Source organism: Trichoderma harzianum (genome assembly GCF_003025095.1).
Source record: "Trichoderma harzianum CBS 226.95 unplaced genomic scaffold M431scaffold_2, whole genome shotgun sequence".
NCBI lineage: Eukaryota > Fungi > Ascomycota > Sordariomycetes > Hypocreales > Hypocreaceae > Trichoderma > Trichoderma harzianum.
Genome location: NW_020209250.1, coordinates 3,596,932 through 3,614,285, shown reverse-complemented (window position 1 = coordinate 3,614,285; position 17,354 = coordinate 3,596,932). Strand labels below are relative to the sequence as shown.

General features: G+C 52.3%; 6 protein-coding genes across 6 annotated transcripts; 1 reads left to right on the top strand and 5 right to left on the bottom strand.

Moving 5' to 3' along the window:
* Nucleotides 1-232: 232 nt before the first annotated feature.
* Nucleotides 233-971, bottom strand: M431DRAFT_478776 (hypothetical protein; the record flags this gene model as incomplete). Its single annotated transcript, XM_024915708.1, has 3 exons — nucleotides 233-453; nucleotides 522-726; nucleotides 774-971. The coding sequence occupies 3 exons, from the start codon at nucleotides 969-971 to the stop codon at nucleotides 233-235; spliced, it is 624 nt and encodes a 207-aa protein (XP_024779428.1).
* A 323-nt stretch (nucleotides 972-1,294) lies between these two features.
* M431DRAFT_2300 (hypothetical protein) lies at nucleotides 1,295-2,935 on the top strand (the record flags this gene model as incomplete). The annotated part of the gene is made up of 1 exon (XM_024913632.1): nucleotides 1,295-2,935. The coding sequence occupies one exon, from the start codon at nucleotides 1,295-1,297 to the stop codon at nucleotides 2,933-2,935; it is 1,641 nt and encodes a 546-aa protein (XP_024779427.1).
* Nucleotides 2,936-3,629: 694 nt separating this feature from the next.
* Nucleotides 3,630-5,688, bottom strand: M431DRAFT_491362 (hypothetical protein; the record flags this gene model as incomplete). Its single annotated transcript, XM_024916899.1, has 2 exons — nucleotides 3,630-5,108; nucleotides 5,182-5,688. 2 exons carry the CDS (start codon nucleotides 5,686-5,688, stop codon nucleotides 3,630-3,632), a joined length of 1,986 nt encoding a protein of 661 aa, XP_024779426.1.
* Nucleotides 5,689-6,160: 472 nt separating this feature from the next.
* M431DRAFT_478773 (hypothetical protein) lies at nucleotides 6,161-6,529 on the bottom strand (the record flags this gene model as incomplete). Its single annotated transcript, XM_024915707.1, has 1 exon — nucleotides 6,161-6,529. The coding sequence occupies one exon, from the start codon at nucleotides 6,527-6,529 to the stop codon at nucleotides 6,161-6,163; it is 369 nt and encodes a 122-aa protein (XP_024779425.1).
* On the bottom strand, nucleotides 6,433-7,280 carry M431DRAFT_313605 (hypothetical protein). The gene has a single exon (XM_024914245.1). It carries the CDS (start codon nucleotides 7,061-7,063, stop codon nucleotides 6,554-6,556), a length of 510 nt encoding a protein of 169 aa, XP_024779424.1. The 5' UTR covers nucleotides 7,064-7,280; the 3' UTR covers nucleotides 6,433-6,553.
* A 3,283-nt stretch (nucleotides 7,281-10,563) lies between these two features.
* On the bottom strand, nucleotides 10,564-16,490 carry M431DRAFT_76390 (hypothetical protein; the record flags this gene model as incomplete). Its single annotated transcript, XM_024922458.1, has 2 exons — nucleotides 10,564-15,891; nucleotides 15,993-16,490. 2 exons carry the CDS (start codon nucleotides 16,488-16,490, stop codon nucleotides 10,564-10,566), a joined length of 5,826 nt encoding a protein of 1,941 aa, XP_024779423.1.
* Nucleotides 16,491-17,354: the final 864 nt, after the last annotated feature.

The window sequence follows — 17,354 nt, the reverse complement described above, 5'->3', positions numbered from 1 at the left end:
TTTCCAAAGCGAGCGTTTCCAAAGCGAGCGTTTCCATAGCGAGCATTTCCAAAGCGAGCAGTTCTCAGTCGCGATTCTATTATACAAAGTCTATTTGAACAGGAAACTAGTATTTGTACAAGGGAACTAGGTATCGCCAATTCTTCTATGCACTACTGCTTATTTAGATCTACCTGCAAATATAGTGGCACAATTTGCATCCGCTATGAGTAAGTCAATGGAATTGACCGGGTTACTCTGCTCCAGTCGATAGTTTCGACAAAAGTTGGCGGAACGCGTCAAAATCTGTTTGCAACTCACGCAACCGCCTCTTATTACCAAACACCTCGCCAACCGTCTTCAAGTCCTGCGCCATTCTCTCAGGATTCGTCGTACCATCAAGTATCTGAATCCCGCCCAAACCCAAGATCAAGACATAAAAAGCAAGCTCCTTCTCCACGTTAAGCTTTACAGCTACGGACTTCAAGATGCTAGAATCTCCGGGTTGTGCCTAAGCATCCAGTATGCCTGGTACGTTATACCTCTCTCTGCGCAAAATTCTCGCAGGCCAACGTCAAAGCTCGTCTCTTTGTAGAAGCGGTTCTGAACGATGACGGGCTTAACCGTTGCGTTGGCATACACCTCCTTGATCTGTGGCAACTTGAAGTTGGAAACGCCGAGAGAGCGGATGGTGAGCCCAGACTGGCGCGAATTTTGTTTAGATCTAAGCATGATGTGTGAGTAAATCTGTCAAAATCGGAAACGAGAGAAACGGGAGAAGAAAATGCACGTACAAAAAGATCTCTTCTTTTGACGCCAGACTTGAGAGCTGCCGCAATCCCATCGCCCGTCAATTTCTCGTTGTACGCCGTCGGGTAGTTGGCCGTATCAATGCAGGTAAAGCCTTTCAGCACAGCCGTCTCTGTAAGATGAGCCGTCCTTTCCTCTTTCCAGGCGGTTCCATAAAGTAGAAGCGGGATTTTGAGTGCCATGACAGCTGAACGTGATGGATTATTTCTAGAGAGTGAGGAAAAATCTCCAATTGGTGAAGAGAAAGACAAGGGAGATGGGAATGCTGTTGGTCGAAACCATCCGTGCTTGCTCCTTTGATATACTACAAGTGCATGCAGCCAACACTTGCATAGATCAGGACCTTTTATGTCCTCAAATTGGGACAAAGAATTTCTACTCCTTTCCCTCATATAAAACTATATGGGCGTTCCTTGATGAAATCCGAACCAGAGACTAAATCAAGCAATCTCACTTTGATAGCATTCTTTCGCCCTCTCTCTTGCATCACGGCAACGCTACCGATATGCTCGTCCTTGCGCTCTTCTCGCTCCTTGCAGCCGCCCGGCAGATACCTCTTTTGCCTCCAGAATCTGATCTTTCGGGGCTACGGGACAGACTGATCCGCGTCCTGCCAGAGATTGAGGCCCTCAAGAACATCGGCGGCACGACTGGCATGTCCATCGGGGTCATGAGCCACGGAAACGTCGTTCTAGAGACCAATCTTGGCTTTGCCGATGTCGAGCGCCATCTTGTAGCCAACCCCAGCACGATATACCCCATTGCGTCTCTCACAAAGGCTTTCACCGCCGTGACGATCACGCAGTTGGTCGATGAGGGTCTTCTCAGCTGGGATGAGCCCTTGACTAGCTACATCCCCGAACTCTCGTTTGAGCACGATCCTTCCCTCGCCGATCGACTCTCTCTCATAGACCTATTATCGCATCAGACAAGACTCGCTCAACTCGATAACCTCTGGCTAGGCGCCGACAGCCAAACCTTGGTAGCCAAGAACTTTACAGTTTCGTTGTGTAATCACTTAGCACCCATGTATCCCGTGAGATCGCAGTGGCTCTACAACAACTGGATGTATGCGTTGGCGGGCGAGGCCATTGAGAGAGCTACAAACCAGTCTTGGGGCCAAGTGCTCTCTACCCGAGTGCTGAAACGACTCCAGCTTTCACATACCACAGCCATCGCCTCTGAGATCCCCCGGGACTTGCTGGCGCTGCCATACGTGGTCCTCGACGACTTGACGCCAGTACGCGTTGGCAGTTTCGACCTCACCGACGGCAGCGCCATGGCTGCTGCGGGCGGCATCCGCAGCACCGTCGGCGACCTTCTCACCTGGGGCAACGCTCTCCTTTCCGTCTTCCGCAACGGCGAGACACCGCTCGCCCTTCTCGACGCCGTCTTCTCCGGCCGCAGCTTCATGAACAGCACTGCTGCACCAGACGAGCTTTACACAATGGGCTTCGTGAAAGTCATGACCCCAGCGCAAATCGGCACGTTGGGTCTCAACCCCGGCTTAGTCGACGCCATGCCCCTGATAGGAACCAACTCGAAGCCCCAACAAGTCTTTTATCACAGCGGCGCCCTCACAGGTTACAACCACTGCTTCATACTAGTCCCGGAGTCTCGATCCGTCATAGTCGTCCTATCCAACTCCATTTCCCAAGGAGAAACCCCCTGCTGGGTCGCCCAATCTCTCCTCCAAGCCGTCCTGAATGAGAAGCACCCTCTCGACATGACGAAATATGCAGAGCAAGCCGCCGCCAAATGGAGAACAATTCACCAAGGAATCGCAGAAGCTCTCGAAAAGGGCCGTAAGCCGAATTCTCCAGAACACATACACGAACTTCTCCTAGGCAAGTACTGGCACAACACCCGAGCGATATATCTCGACGTATTCCAGGGAAATGGCGCCCTAAAATTCAACATCAACGGGAAGCCGGAGCAAGAGCACGTCCTTTCGCACTACAGCGATGATACATTCGTCTTCTTGCCTTCGGCCGACCAGCGGATTCGCAATGGCCTGTTCCTCTATGGCCCTCCCTCTTGGGTTTTGCATTTCAAAAAGGACTCGAGCGGAAGCTTCACAGAGATCCAGTGGGATATGGGCAGCCATACACCCTTTCCAGAGAAGTTTATCAGAGAAGAGTCCTGATGTGATACTCGTTGCATATACAACTTGCAGAAATGGAATGGAGATTGCTGACGATATTATTATTGGTCGCCCGCATCATTCTTGTTATAGAGCGAATCTACAGAAAACATAGCAGAGCTGCATATCTACAGCTAGATAGCAAAAGCACATCTTCAACTTGCATCACCCCTGTATTGTGTCTCAAGCCCTAGCAAATATATCAACAAAATATACGAGCTACGTATTATAGTCGATGACATCCAAGAACGTCTTGATGAAAGTACAAACGACCTGCGAGACTCACACCGCACGTCCATCACGCAAAAATTCCAAAAGCAACTTTTAATATCACAATTAATCAACTTCTTGTAGATTGTTGGACACTTTGATTGTGTTTTATTGATATATATACTCAATATAGCATATCATAATCATGCTGCTCGAACGATCATACCCTCTAGATAGGGAACAACTTTTTCATCAGGGAATCTCATAAAATCCAAAAACGAGAGTCTTCTCTCAGCACCTCTACTTCCATAAACCGGATATCAGGTATAACAATAAAAGAAAAGAGAGTAGACATCCACCCTCCAAAGCCAACTCCCCTGATGCAGATTACGCGTTACAAATAAAAATGTAGTAAAAAGATATATATAGAACAATAGTCTTTCGGAGACAGATATGTGTAGAAAATTGGAAAGATGGGTTGCCGACTTTACTCGGAAGAAGCCTCGTCGCTCACGGTCTTCTCATTCAGGACACCATTGGAGCGGGCAGCGGGGCTGGAGCGCTTGAAGAAGGCGTGGATCTCAGGAGAGAACTCGCCATCATCAGGCATGCCACTGTGGTCAGCCTCGGTCTCCTTGGGTCCACGAGCAGCCTGGACAGCCTCCCACTCAGCGCGCATGTCCTCAACCTTCGCCTTCCAGTCCGCCTGGGGATCATAAGACTTGCTGATGCCACGGAATCTCTCCCAGAGGGACAGGTGGTGGGGGTGGACGGCAACACCGTGGTACTGGTCGGCCTTGCCGTCGCGGATGTAGCGCCATCGTCGCTCCTGCTCCTTGAGGTCGAGACCGGTGGTGTCAGGGAGGAAAAGCCAGGTCAGGAACATGCCAGCAAGGCCGAACCATGGGACGACGTAGAATCGGGTCTGGATGTCGATGTAGTTGTACAGAATCGAAGCAAGCAGAGCACCAGCCTTTCCGAGACAGGCAGAGAAACCGTGGGCAGTAGCTCGGATGGGGGTGGGGAAAACCTCACCGGCAATGAGGAAAGTGACGGAGTTGGGGCCGAACTGGTTGAAGAAGGAGGACAAGAAGTACATGGCCTGGAAAGCGTGGATACCCTGGGGGCTGGTGTAGTACTCGTACTTGAACGCGGGGATGACGAACATGAGGAAGCACATGAGGAAACCAATCTGCTGCATCCACTTACGGCCATAGAGCTTGTTGTCGATGAGGAAAGTGGCGCAGTAGTAACCAGCCAGGGAGACGACAATGTTGACCAAGCTCCAAGACCAGGTGGTCAGGAGGGAGTTGGGGTTGTCGGAGATGACCTTGATGAACTGGCCCTGGAAGAGCTTGTTGCCGTAGAAGAAGACGTCGTTACAGAACCAGGTACCGGCGGTAGCGAGCAGACGACCACCGAAGTGAGTAAAGCAAGACTTGAGGGCGGTAACATCGTAACCGGTGACGCTGGTGCGGCTCTTGGCCTCGGCGAGCTGCTTGGAGGCATTGGGCATCTTCCAAGTTCTGTAGTAGACGAGCCACAGAGTGCCAATGGCAGGGAAGGCGAAGGACAGACGGAAAGTGAACTGAGCAGCCTCCTTGGTGTAAGGGGGGCCGCCCTTGCCGTGGTTGAAGATGACGAGTAGGACAATGAGCAGAACCTGGTTGACGAACTGACCCCAACCTTGCATCAGGAAAGCCATGGTGACACGGCGACCACGGTGCAGACGATCCTCCTTTGTGGAGAGCTTGCCAGCAGTGACGGCGCTCTCGAGGGAAGAAGTGGCAGTGATGGGATATTCACCACCGACACCGAGAGAGTAGAAGAACAGCGACCAGGCGTAGCAAATAACCCAGCCCTGGAGAGAGTTACCCCAGCTGGCAGTGAGCATGAGCAGACCGATGAACATGATGATGGCATCCTGAATGAGACCCCAGCGACGGCCAATCCAATCACCAATAACCTGTACAAAGAGAACTCGTTAGCGTCATGCGTCTTCTTGGTGTTCTAATTTGGCTAGTTTGCAGAGCACTTACACCAACAATGACCTGACCAATCATGATACCGACAACTTCCAGATAAGTGACAGCGGCAATCCAGTTGGGGTCGCAAACGGTAGGCTTGGAACCCCAGCACTCGGGCCAGACCTGGCTGAAGAGAGGAGACAGGTTACCGATAGAGAAAAGAACGTAGCCTTCCAGACCAAGACCGGCACCAGGAATGACGGCATGGCGGAAATACCAAGAGACGGGAGACAGAGGATCCTTCTTGATCATTGACCAGATGGTGCTCAGCTCCTCGCTGGCGGCCTGTCGGTCGACGGCAGAGACGAACTTGACACGCTCGCCAAAGGGCAGGTCGGCCCAGTAGGTGCCGTCGGGAGTGTAGCTGTCATCGGGACGGGTGACATGGCTGAAAACACGGCGCTCATCCGCATCGAGAGGGTAGTCGTCGCGGTCGTCGCCATCCTCATGGGGGCCGTGGGGGATGGGGATTTCACCGGGGACTATGCCGCCGAGGTGGTGGTGCTCCTGGCTGGCCATTGTGATCGATACTAATGCACAAACGACTTATGCAGTGCACAGTAACAGAATGATCAGAAAATTATTCTGATCTGGTTTCCCACAAAGCAATCTGATTGGAGGAGGAGCCCAAGATTGCGGGGAGAAAGTCCGAGAATAAAGAGGGAGGGACAATGCCCTAGCAACAAATAAGGTTGGGGGGTTGCTTCGACCGCGGCCACCACACCAAGAGATGAAGATGGGGATGAAGAGAAGAGAAGAGGAAACGAGGGAAGAAAGATTGACGGGACGCAAATGCTTTATTTGTTTGTCGAAGTCGCAGTCGCCATGCGCTTTGTCACCCTTGATAGAGTGCATCAGCTTGGTTGCAAGCTAAAGACCCGCGAAAGGCAGTATTTTAGAAAGAATTTCAATATCCGCCATGAGATTCACGGTTTAAGCCGCATTCGACGACCGAAAGACAGCATTTCGGCGGCCAGTCAGATGTTGAGATTTACCATCGTGGGCGAACCTTGGACCTCGAGTGGCTTTGGCCGGGGGCAGACTCGCCTGGCCCAGCTGCTCCATTCCGTCGTCCGCCTCGTGGTCTTTGGGATGCTCCCCACAAGCTTCCCACACACCATGACCCGCTCGCGGTATCACTAAACCCTGCCGTCGGTCTCTTTTGTCGTGTGCGCAGTCCACGACCCGTAATAGGTGCTACCTTGTAGGCCGTGGCGGAAAGGTCCCAATGGCTCCCTTTGATATGCCACACGTCTAGTCCTTCGTGCTCGCCGTAGCGCAGCTCGAGTCGAGTTTGACATGCGCACAAGGGACGATGTGAATTCGCCGTAGCCCGGGAGAGACATGGCGCAGAAGCCATGATCTAAGGCTTTACCGCCACCATCTAGACCAATCGGTTGTGTTGACCGCAGTGGCGCCTTTTGGCTCGTCGTAGTTCGGAGAAGGCTTTTGCTAGCTGGTTGCTTCTCTCTCTATTTTTTTCTTCTTCTTGTCCTTGCCCTGTCGCTTGAGCAAGATCTGCTGAGGAAAATCGGGCCATCTCAACCCTCGCCTCCGAGCCTATGACGCCTCTGCAAGGCTTGCTTTGGCCACCTATGCAGGGCATTCGGTCAGGGTTTGCGTCCAAATGCTGGCTTGTGGCCGTCCTGTAGGCATAACCATGTTTCTTCGGTGGCCGATCTGGCATCCATAGGATGTACGAGTACAGCCGCAGCAAATGGTGTGCACTCCCCTCGAGCCATGCCTCGGTCAACGGATCCAAAGGTTCCCTGCCTGGCTCGATCTTCATGTACAAATATGGAGCATTCAATACAAAGTCACTTGTTGCTCTGTGCATGAATCCCGTGGTGTGTGGCGGGATAAAAAAAAAAAATGTATGAGACGGCGTCCCCATTGCGGTGGCACAGAGGGAAAAAGAGAAAAATTACAGTACAGATCCATGGACCTGATGCGCACAGTTTCGCATCCTTTTGCTGTCAGGCTGCCGCTGAACCAGGGCGCGCACAAGCACTACGGCGTCTCTATTGGCGAAAAGCTCGTCTTTGGTCAGCATCTTAATGGGCACCTAGTCGATACGAAGGTGTCGCTCAGGGAATGAGGGCAAGGGCGTGGTGCGTCGTCCCTTCCCGGTTGGCGCTGCTGCTGCTGCATCCGGATAGAACGGCACCTCAGACAGTCAAAATCCGTGCCGATCTTTCCAAGAATTATCGGGCCCCCCCTAACAAAGCAAGCAGGTGCAGCCACAGCACCTGGCACCGACAAGAGAGTCTGACTAGATGCCAAAATTACCCAAAATGAGCTTCTGAATTGCTTCGTTTCGTCCTCGACGATGCATTGTGTTTTTTCCATCCGGGACGAATGTCGTCCAATCTCTCGGCACTTGCAGCCTATCACGTACCGGCTCTGCTTGGCGACCGCTCTTTTACGTCACGCAATCCACCTCTGCCAAGTACGACCAACCGGAGTGGGAAAGTTGTCGCGTGAGTCAAGTCCAGAGTCGAGACTTCCCCCTCTCGGTGTTACTCCAGGACGTAATCGGAAAGAGCGCCGCGGGCGGAGCAGCACACGATGGAAATTGTAAAGCAAAACCCAGAGAAAAGGCACGAGTACGATAATCACAGCACATGTGGCAAGCTGAAGGGAAAGAATGCGTGATGAGTGAGATTATCGAGCAGCAATATCCATTTATTTCCTCAAACACGCACCGAGCGTCTATCAGTGGCGCAAAAGCGTACTTTGTACCTTTGATGCGCAGCGTCTGCGGCTGAGATGCACTAGTACCTGATACCCTCAATTCTGTTGCGTACAGCTTTTAAAGTTTGATAGCAATTTGGTTTCTCTACTTCGGCCTCGCCCGCGAGCCTCTTGCCTCTTGTTCTTTCATCCAATCATTGCAAAACGTGCAACGTGCTGACACAAGGCTGGCCAATGCTTGGTTTTCCATGATGCTTGTATTGCAAAATACTTGCGACAGTTGCTCATTATGTGTTATGTGCCATTGTCCGGCCATCTCCCCGGCAGCGTGTTGGCACTGTCCTGTACCTGCGGGATTTGGCAAGAAAAATCTTTGCAAGACATGATACGCGGACTAACTGCTACCAGTAGGTGAGGCAGGGAACATCTTCATGCGCGCATCAGGCGGTAGCACGAGCAATTGGTACAGGTTGCAGGTACGAGTACTCGTATCACTGCGATTGATGTCTCACGCAGGTCTGGGTGCATAAAGCACGAGCCCTCATCAGACCACGGCCCATGCTCCAGACCCCGTCCGTACTCAATCCTACAGTACGGATATCCCTCGAAGAATAGAGTACGAGTACGGCACGGGGTACAATGGACACGCAAAATCAAATTCAGAAACCAAAAAGAAAAAGAAGAGAAAAAATCACCGTCTCCGCCGCCACCGTGTCGCCGTGGACTAGAATTCTAACGGAGCCGACACCGACGCCACTAGGAGCTATCCAGAGCGGCCGAAAGCCTAGTTTTTTCTCTTTTTTTCTCTCCTTTTTCTTTTTTGCTCTTGTCCGAATTCCAGAACAAGTTACACTTTACACTTTCCTCTCTTCGTGTAACTCCTAGTTCTTAGGGCCACAGTCCTGATGCGACGCTCCGTAGTGCTGAATGGCAGTAAGGTTATCGACGGAGCGACGCGGGAACCTGATCCGGACTTTAAGGGTCTTTCGGCTAACATCCGCTTTCTGCACCCCTTTTGAGAAAGTTTTTTTTTTCTATGGAGTATTCTGCACGGAGTCCTCTTCAGCTTGTTGCTCTATTTTTTTTTTTTTTTTTTTTTTTCGTTCGTTGATCCCTCTTCGCAGCGCTGCCAATCAAAGCTGTTGATCAGCGCGGGGTAGAGAGGAGAATACGGAGTACTCCGGGACGACGAGCTCCTACAGCACTTCACTAACATGCAGTATCACTCAACTGTCTCTCTATAATGCACACTACCCTAGAGACACATCGCAAAATTTTCTCAATGCACAACGAGCTCATATCCACGCAATAAACAGAAACTCCAGCTGATACACTGTAATCCCCTCGCATAAATCCTTTCCAAACGGCCAACTTAAACCTCGCCGTAAAGCGTTATCTTGGAGGCCTTTTGGCTCACATGTGAAAAAGTCAATTCCTGCCTCAGCCTCAGAAAGCTTCATGCGCATACCTAGGTAGTAGTAAATCAATGCACTAGCCACAACAAACAGCCACACGCCACACCTCTCTACTAACATGCAAATGCTCACCGAGAGCAGCCTCAAAGCACCCCAGATTTTCTCACGTTTGCCACATGGTAATACAAGTACACATAATTCCAAAGTCGGCGAAACGCTGCCGCCTTTTTGGTCAGCCGCTTCGGTGTTCGTATCTGGTATGAACCCGTTTTTGCGTAGCGCGGCTTTGCTGCGACTATTCCTTTGAGCGGGACACATCTCCGCGCTTCCGGGAAGCGTTGCCCATTGTTCCGGCAATAACTATCTATTATTCCCATCAGATCAATAGATAATGACAAGGACATCGGGGAATCTTCCTAATCGATAAATTAATTGATTCGGGCTAAAGGATCAGTATACATAGTCGTCTAAACTGTTTTTGCGGTTTCTCCGAGTCCGTTGTTCTTATTGTAGGGCCGCTATCTCCCCGTTGACTCTTCACCCAGATGCCATATATTCAGAATGGCCGACTCTCCTACCAAATATCCTAACACATACAAACGAAACGCAAACATCCCAGGACATCAAACCAGAAACAGCACAAGCAGAGGACCATGATAATAGCTAGTTTCATTCCTATACGTCAGAATCTCTCATCTATACACACACACACATGACCACCCAATAACTAAAATACCGGCCATGACGAAAACCCCAGCAGACCAAAATCATCAAACTACCCCGAGTAATAAAAAAGGCCATCCCTTTGGCTCTCTGAGAGCAAATGTTCCATAAAAAAAAGAAGATAGCGAGGCTCGTTGTATCAATTCCGTCTGCCCAGTTTCATCTCCATCGCATCCATTTCATCTGAAGTTCATCCCCATCGCATCCATTTCAACTAAAGTTCATCTCCATCGCATCCATTTCATCTGAGTAAGCATGCATGCTATCGCTCTGTTTTGCATTTCGTCTCGAGTCGTCATGTCCCATGTAACGCCTCGCTGCTGTGTTCGTACAAAAAAGGAAAAATAAAACTTTCTTTTTTTCAGACTCGTCCCGAGCAACGAATATTTTCGTAAGTGTAGAAAAAAAGGGGGGCTTGAAAATAGATGAAGCCTTTTTCCTCCAGCAAGCCAGGGAGAAAACGAGAAATAAAAAGGGGGGTTGAGTAGAAGGCAAAAAAGGGGATAGTAAATGAGTGAAACGAATAAAATGAAAAAATCGTAAAAAGTGTGGCCTAATTTCGTCAAGCTTGTTTGCCCAAGGCCCTTGGTGTTGTTGAGTCGTCTCCTTCTAGTTGAATTCTCACCACCGAATCCCCGCTGTCAGTCCGATCTGTGTCTGTCCCGGCTACGGGTGGTCTCGGTGTCGCCTCGGTGCTCCCGGGGCCCAGTATGCCTTCTAGATCGGCCTCGGCCGCCCCAGTCTTGTTTGGCGTGCTCAGTGCTGCCGCCATGTCTGGAGGCATACCGACTAGTTGTCTCTCCAATTCAAGGGAAGGTGTTGTTGCTACCTGCGTCACGGCTTCTGATGTGCTATCTGACAATGTGACGCTATCATGGCTATCCGCTCGCATCATTTCAATGCCAAGCTTCGAGCTCGGTAATGTGCCCTTTCCAATCACAGCCTTGCTTCCCCGTCTCAGCTGCATGTCTCTCTTGCCATCAAGCTCTTCATCTTCGTCGTCCGCGGACTCGGTGCCTTCTGAAGGCTTCTTGTCAAAAATGTCCTGCCTAACCTTGAGACGGTTATCAAGACCGCGCGACATGACTTCTAGGTGTGCTGGTGCCGACTGCTGGCATAGGAGCAAGGGTATGCTTTTAGGTGAATTATCAAGCCCAGCTGCCGCGTCCATGTCGGTGATTCCAAGGCCACCGCTGTCATCCCCCCAATCACCGGTTGCCTTGCGGCTGATGACGACCGGGATCTCATCCGTAGTGTAAGACTCCGAATCCCCAAACATGCTAGATGTGATGGAATCTTCCCGGCTTGACACCATCGCCGATGCATGGCGGCCCGTAAACGCAGAGATGCTCGACGTTGGACTGTCATCGATTGGACGAGGGGGATGAGCTCTCCTCAGGTTAAGCGGAATAGTTTGTGGCATGGATGGTATAGCCGGCCGGTGCGGGGATTCGGGCTGCCACTGGCAGAGGCTCCGAAGCACCTCTGTTAGTTTTGAGGAGCTGATGGGTTTTTCAATGAGCGAGTCAAAGTAGTGTGGCGCCTGCAGTTCCTTCAGATAGGCCGTAATAGCTACAATGGGGGTGTGCGAGTTGGCATTCTTGGTCTCTCGTATCATGCGGGCCACATCGGCTCCATTGATCTGTGGAAGTCTGTATTCAAGGAAGATGATGTCAAACTTGATCTCGCTCATCGAATATCGCACTGCTTCCGATCCGTTAGCCACGGAAATGGTGCGGCAGCGTAGCTTCTCAAGCAGTTTCTCCATCACCATCCGAGACACGGGATGGTCTTCACAGATGAGCACGTCCAAGGGTCGGAATGTCGGTCCGTTGTCAAAGGCAATCTGAGAGAGTCGCCGTGAGCTTTGCCGACGCCGCTGGACCCTCAAGAGAGCGTTATGCTTGTCTCCTTCGTTGTCTGATGATGAGGGGGACATGTCAAACACTTGGCTTCGACGATTGCGGTGGTGATGCTGGAGCATGTCTGTTGCTATGGGGCTGGCTTCTTGCGACCCCACAGTCAGGGACCTCGATCGGCTCGTCGAAGATGTGCTTCCCTGCCGAACCGGCGTTGCCAACACTTTTCCTGGAGACAATGCAAGTGGAGGTGGCACCGTGTTTCCATTACGGGGTTTAATCGGCGATGCAGATGCGGATGTTGCAGCCCTCTGTAGGCTAGGGGGAACTTTTGGTATCTCAAAGGCGGAATTTGGCTGCAGAGAAGATGATGATTGGTACGACAAGCTGGATGAGTTACTTGATGCCTTTCTACGGCCATCTGATGGTACTTGTCCGGCTGCCGTGAAAGAGACCAGCAAAGGAGATGAAGGCTGTGAAGGCTGCGAGACCTGCGAAATCCTATTGGGAGACGCATTCGCGAGGCTTAAGCCGGATGGGGATTGCGGGCGAGCCTTTGCATTGGACAATGTTCTTTGAATATGCGTTGATACCACGGGGCTGCCTTCAAGCGACGGTGCTGGAGATGGCACTCCTCCAAGTCCTCCAAGCCCTCCGGGACTAACGGCTGACTGCTTGCTTTGGACTGCCAGGGCCTCTGCCCTAAGCTTCTGGATCACGTCCTTGTTTGCCTTTTCCAATACAGGCAGGTTCTTGAAAGAGAAGCTACCAAAGTCATCGGCAGCAATTGGCTCGCTCAGCCTCCGTGATTTGAGGTCCCGCACGTGAGGGGGAATGTGTAGTGGCATCAGCTTCCTACCCGCTTGGTTTACTTGCGAACGGACACGCGAAAGGGCGTCGTGCGGCCTATCTGGATAATCAGTGGACCCGGTCGTGGAAGATTGGGGCGACATTTGGTCCTCCATCTCCTCTACGAACGATTGAAGGACGGCTCCTCTCGAATCAAAGTATTCGGTATCCTCGGGGTTCTCTGGTTGAGGAACGAACTGAGCCTCATCTTCCAACAAGGTTTCCCAATTGACTCCTGCAAACCAGGGATGGCTTCGTATCTCCTCACCACCAGAAGCAAATTTTTCTTCACGATTGGAACCTAAACGTTGCGGGGGATCCATGCACAACAGCTTGTTGATCAAGTCCTTGGCCTCATCAGACACCGGCTCACAGTCTGCATCATCTGGCCATTGGATCTTGCGGGCCAAGATGTTCTCGAAAACCTGCTCGGCTTCACCCGCGTGGAATGGCGGGATCCCGTACAGAAACTCAAACATGATGCATCCGACAGACCACCAATCACTCGTCTCATCTTGCTTGTCTCCCTTGATCGTTTCTGGGGCTAGATAATCTGGAGTTCCGACGAAGCGCCTGTTTGTATCTTCGGGATCAAACAATGCCATGGGAGGCGGTATCATGTTTGGTGGCGGGTGAGAGTTTCGACCGTGGCTGTCCATGCTAGTTCTGGCGGTTGAATATGGTGCCAGATCTGGTGATCCGTGAATTACAGCATCCTCATCCAAGAACATCCTAGCGCTTGCAGGCTGAGAACCCGAGTCGGAGTCATGGATGGAGAACGTAGTGACCATGCGGCTCAGCGTCTCGCTCCCACCGCTGTCGCTTCGATGGCTATTCGAAATGCGGCGTGGGTCGGACTGAGCAGGGCCGAGACTGAAGTACGACGGCTGGCCAATGCTCCCGACATCCGGTGTCATCTGTGGCGTTGCGCTGGGAGAATACGTCTGGCCCTGGATATCGAGCGATGTTGATCGTGAGGATGCCATGGACGTAGAACGCACGAATGGTCCCTGCTTGAGCAAGTCTGGAGTAGAATCTGCGTCACTGTTCAACGCTCTCTTCTGTCGACCTACTAAACCCATGCGCGAAAGTCCAAAATCAGTCAGCTTCAGATGGCCCTTTTGATCGATCAACAGGTTATCGGGCTTGAGGTCTCGATGGATAACCCCTCTCTCATGAAGATGCTCCACGCCCAAGACAACTTCTCCAAGATACTTTTTGACCCAGTCTTCAGGAAGGCCACCCAGCACTTTGATGAGGGAGGCACAATCGCCTCCGTTGAGATACTCCATGACAAGATATAGATAATCCTTGCTAGAAAATGTCCAGTACAGCTTCGCAACAAACTCGCTTTGTCCTTGCCACATCATAATAGCACGCTCCGCCTTGACATTTCCGACCTGGTTTTTGGCGACCATGTCGGCCTTTTTCAGCACCTTGATGGCGAAATATTCTCCAGTAGATTTCTTTTTCGAGAGATAGACGCTGCCAAATGCTCCTTTACTTATGGGCTTGATAATCTCGAAGTCTTTGATCGACGGCTGCGACGATCGGGGCTGCGGCGGCGGCTGATTTCCAGCATTGAGACGTGGAGACGGCGGCGGCTTCATGACGAAGTCAGATATTGCGGCTGAAGACTGTCTCCTGTGATGTCGAGACGGATGAGTAATGGGGGAGCTGAATTCGCTACTAGGAAACATTGGTGATGCCTCGGGGGAAATGATTGACTCGTGCGCTTGAGGCAGAACCCGAGCCTTGATTCTCAGAGGAGAGGATGGTTGCGTCATCATCCGTGACGGGGATTCTTGCCGCCGAGGAGAAGCTGTCTCTGGGATCACTAAGCTTCGCCTGTGCCTCCTGGAGCTCGCTGCACGTCTTAGATCGCCGAATTCAGAAATGGGCGACTCGGTCCTGTTGTGCCCTCGCGAGGCTACTGATGATGATCGTAGGCTTCCCTCGCTCTCGCCAATGTCGCTCTCGAGCGGTAGGGTTGACCCTCGGCGTGAATCTCGAGATTGACTTAGAATGCTCAACCCACCCGGATGAGACCGAGGAGTTGGACATTCTCTAGGACTACTAGATCTAGTAGATCCCACAAACGATGTCGGGCGAGACCGTCCAAGTCCCCCGGACATGTCGACCTGACGAAGTGCTGCAGCTAAGGCAGAAGGGCTGGTAATGGAGTGATCAAAATGCTCTTCGCCGGCGTGGCTCGTCGGCTCGGTGGTTTCACTCCTCACTTCAATGTCTTCTGTGTATGCTTCCGACTCATCAAGCTCGTCTTCGGTGGAATCACTAAACCGACCCTCGGCAATGCGAGCGGCTTTTCTGGTCGCCTCATCAATACAGTCTTGCACGAGAACCGCAAACTCGATGCGAATTCGCTCCGCATATTCAATAATCTGCCGATGGCGGAAGACAGCATCCACCTTGGCTCGAGCCACCTTTTCAGTATCCTCGCAGAGCAATGCCAGACCTTGTTCTTGCTCGAGAGTGTTGGAGCTTGGCGACTGCCATTGGAGCACTTGCGAGATTCTCGATTCCGATTGAGGTGATTGGGTGCGCAGTTCCCAGTTGCCATGCTGCGAAGAGCTCTCCTTGATACCCGGGCAGCTGATTTCAATGGCGGTATCGCATAGATCCAACAGGAGCTCAACGATACGTGCTTGTGGTCGACGAATGGCAAAGGAACGGGCTCTGGCGTGTCCGAACCCGCCTGGTCTTTCTCGCGAACGAGCGAGCGAAGTCCCAGGGGATGATTGTGCCGATGGCGGAGGGCCAATAGGCTGGCCCTTGTATTCGGCGACGGGAAGATTGGGCGAGTCGCCGCCAGTCAATGATCGGCTCTTGCGTGATTCTAGAGCGTCAAGGACCTTGACAATGTGGTTTCTATGCTCACTCAGGCTCTCCTGAGCCATTTGCACATCCATTTCAGCATGGTGCTCTTGGAGACACAGGTCCGTGTGCTTTTCGAACCACCAGGGCGGTATCTGACGCTCGCAAATGCGGCAGAGAACTGGAGGCGGAGGTTCTGGCCCTTCTGATTCTTCGCTTGCAGCTTCTGCTATGCGGGTGAGGATACCGGCGAGGATTTCGACACCCGAGCCTAGGGAGTCGACAATCACGGCGGGGAGATCGATTTGAACTTCGTGTGGTATCCACGGACGAATCATCCACATTGTCTAAATCATTCATCGGTTAGTAAATAGAGAGGATCAAGGGCTGGGAGTAGATTCAATCGTCGAATCTCCTGTTTATCTGCCCAAAGTCGAGAAGAACCTACATGGCTTTCACCGCCCGAGGCACTGTCGTACACCATGATACCCTGTGCCTCGAGATCGGCCACCTCCGTTTGTGGGACTTGTGATGGATCGAGAGCCGAAAGGCTGTCCAACGAGCGTAACTTTGACAGAGGGCCCAAGACGACAGAGAAGCGGACCCTGTGGCTCTTGGAGTCGTCCCTCTTCATCGACTCAACTACATCGGTAAAGATGGACTTGTTTTCGCTGGCTATCAAATCGGAAATGGGTACACCCTCGACGGATTCGACCTTTGTGCCAACAACGTCGGTCCAAGAAGGGCTAACCCACTTGATGGTGCCGTCGAGGTTAAGGTATGCAATGGCATTCAGCGTCTGCTCGGCCGCCTCTCGCAGTTCCTCACGCTCTTCCCGGATGTCCTGGCTGATGGATCTCTCCATGGCCGTCGTCTGCTGAGCTCGCAGCGACTGGACGGCCGGCGGGGCCAGCGAGGCGACGGCGGGAGTGGACGGCTTGTCCATGGCGACGAGGAGGAGGCAGCGCCCGTTGTAGAGAGCGGCTGTTCACGGCGGTGATGGTGGGGGAGCTGGGGTTTGTTCGTCGAGAGACTCGGGGTCTGGCGAGGCGGCCAGAACTACAGACCCATGAAGCTCGGATACATGACGGAAGACGGCCAGCGTAGGGTCACAGCTGTCGCTCTCGTTGTCGTCTTTTTTTTTGTCTTTCGCTGGCGAAGCGTCGTATATTTGGCAACAGGGTAGGAAGGCAGGGCCCCAGGTCGAGGAGGAGGGCTGACGAAGGGAAAAAAAAAAAAAACAATCGGATGCCCTGCGAGCAATCCCACGGCCCAGGCGGACGCAACAGCCAGAAACGAGCCCGGCAGCCGACTCTCAGTACTCAGCAGACGGCCTTTGGCAGAAGCTGCTAAACGACAGACGTTGAATCGGCGACGGGATTGCCCAGAAGCAACAATCGCTGGCGAAGCACCACGCAGACAGAAACTCTTGTTGGATGCCAGTCAGCTCACTCGTTTCACGATGGCTCAATTGTTAATCGCACAGGTACGGGAGTACTTCTGGAGCATCGCGTCCTTCTCCCCCATGACACATTAAGCGGGGGGGCTAGAGCCCGTGGGCCAATCACGACACACCATCTCCTCTGCTCTTTTACCCGCCTGATCCAACCCTCCCAAGCCGCCTCTAAACTCTGCTGGCAACAGCGCAGGTTATAGCGCAGCCATGCGCTGGGCGCTACACCAGCAAGGCCTACGGGGGGCAGACGCTTGGCGGGCTTTAGCGGCCTTGGATAGGCTCTTTAACCCCCCGTGCTGTGAAACAAGACAGCCCGGGACCTGGAGCTTCGAAACACACTGGCGCTCAGGAGGA

Coding starts and splice junctions, on each gene's coding strand:
- M431DRAFT_313605 (XM_024914245.1), bottom strand. CDS start 7,063: ATGGGGACGCCGTCTCATACATTTTTTTTTTTTATCCCGCCACACACC.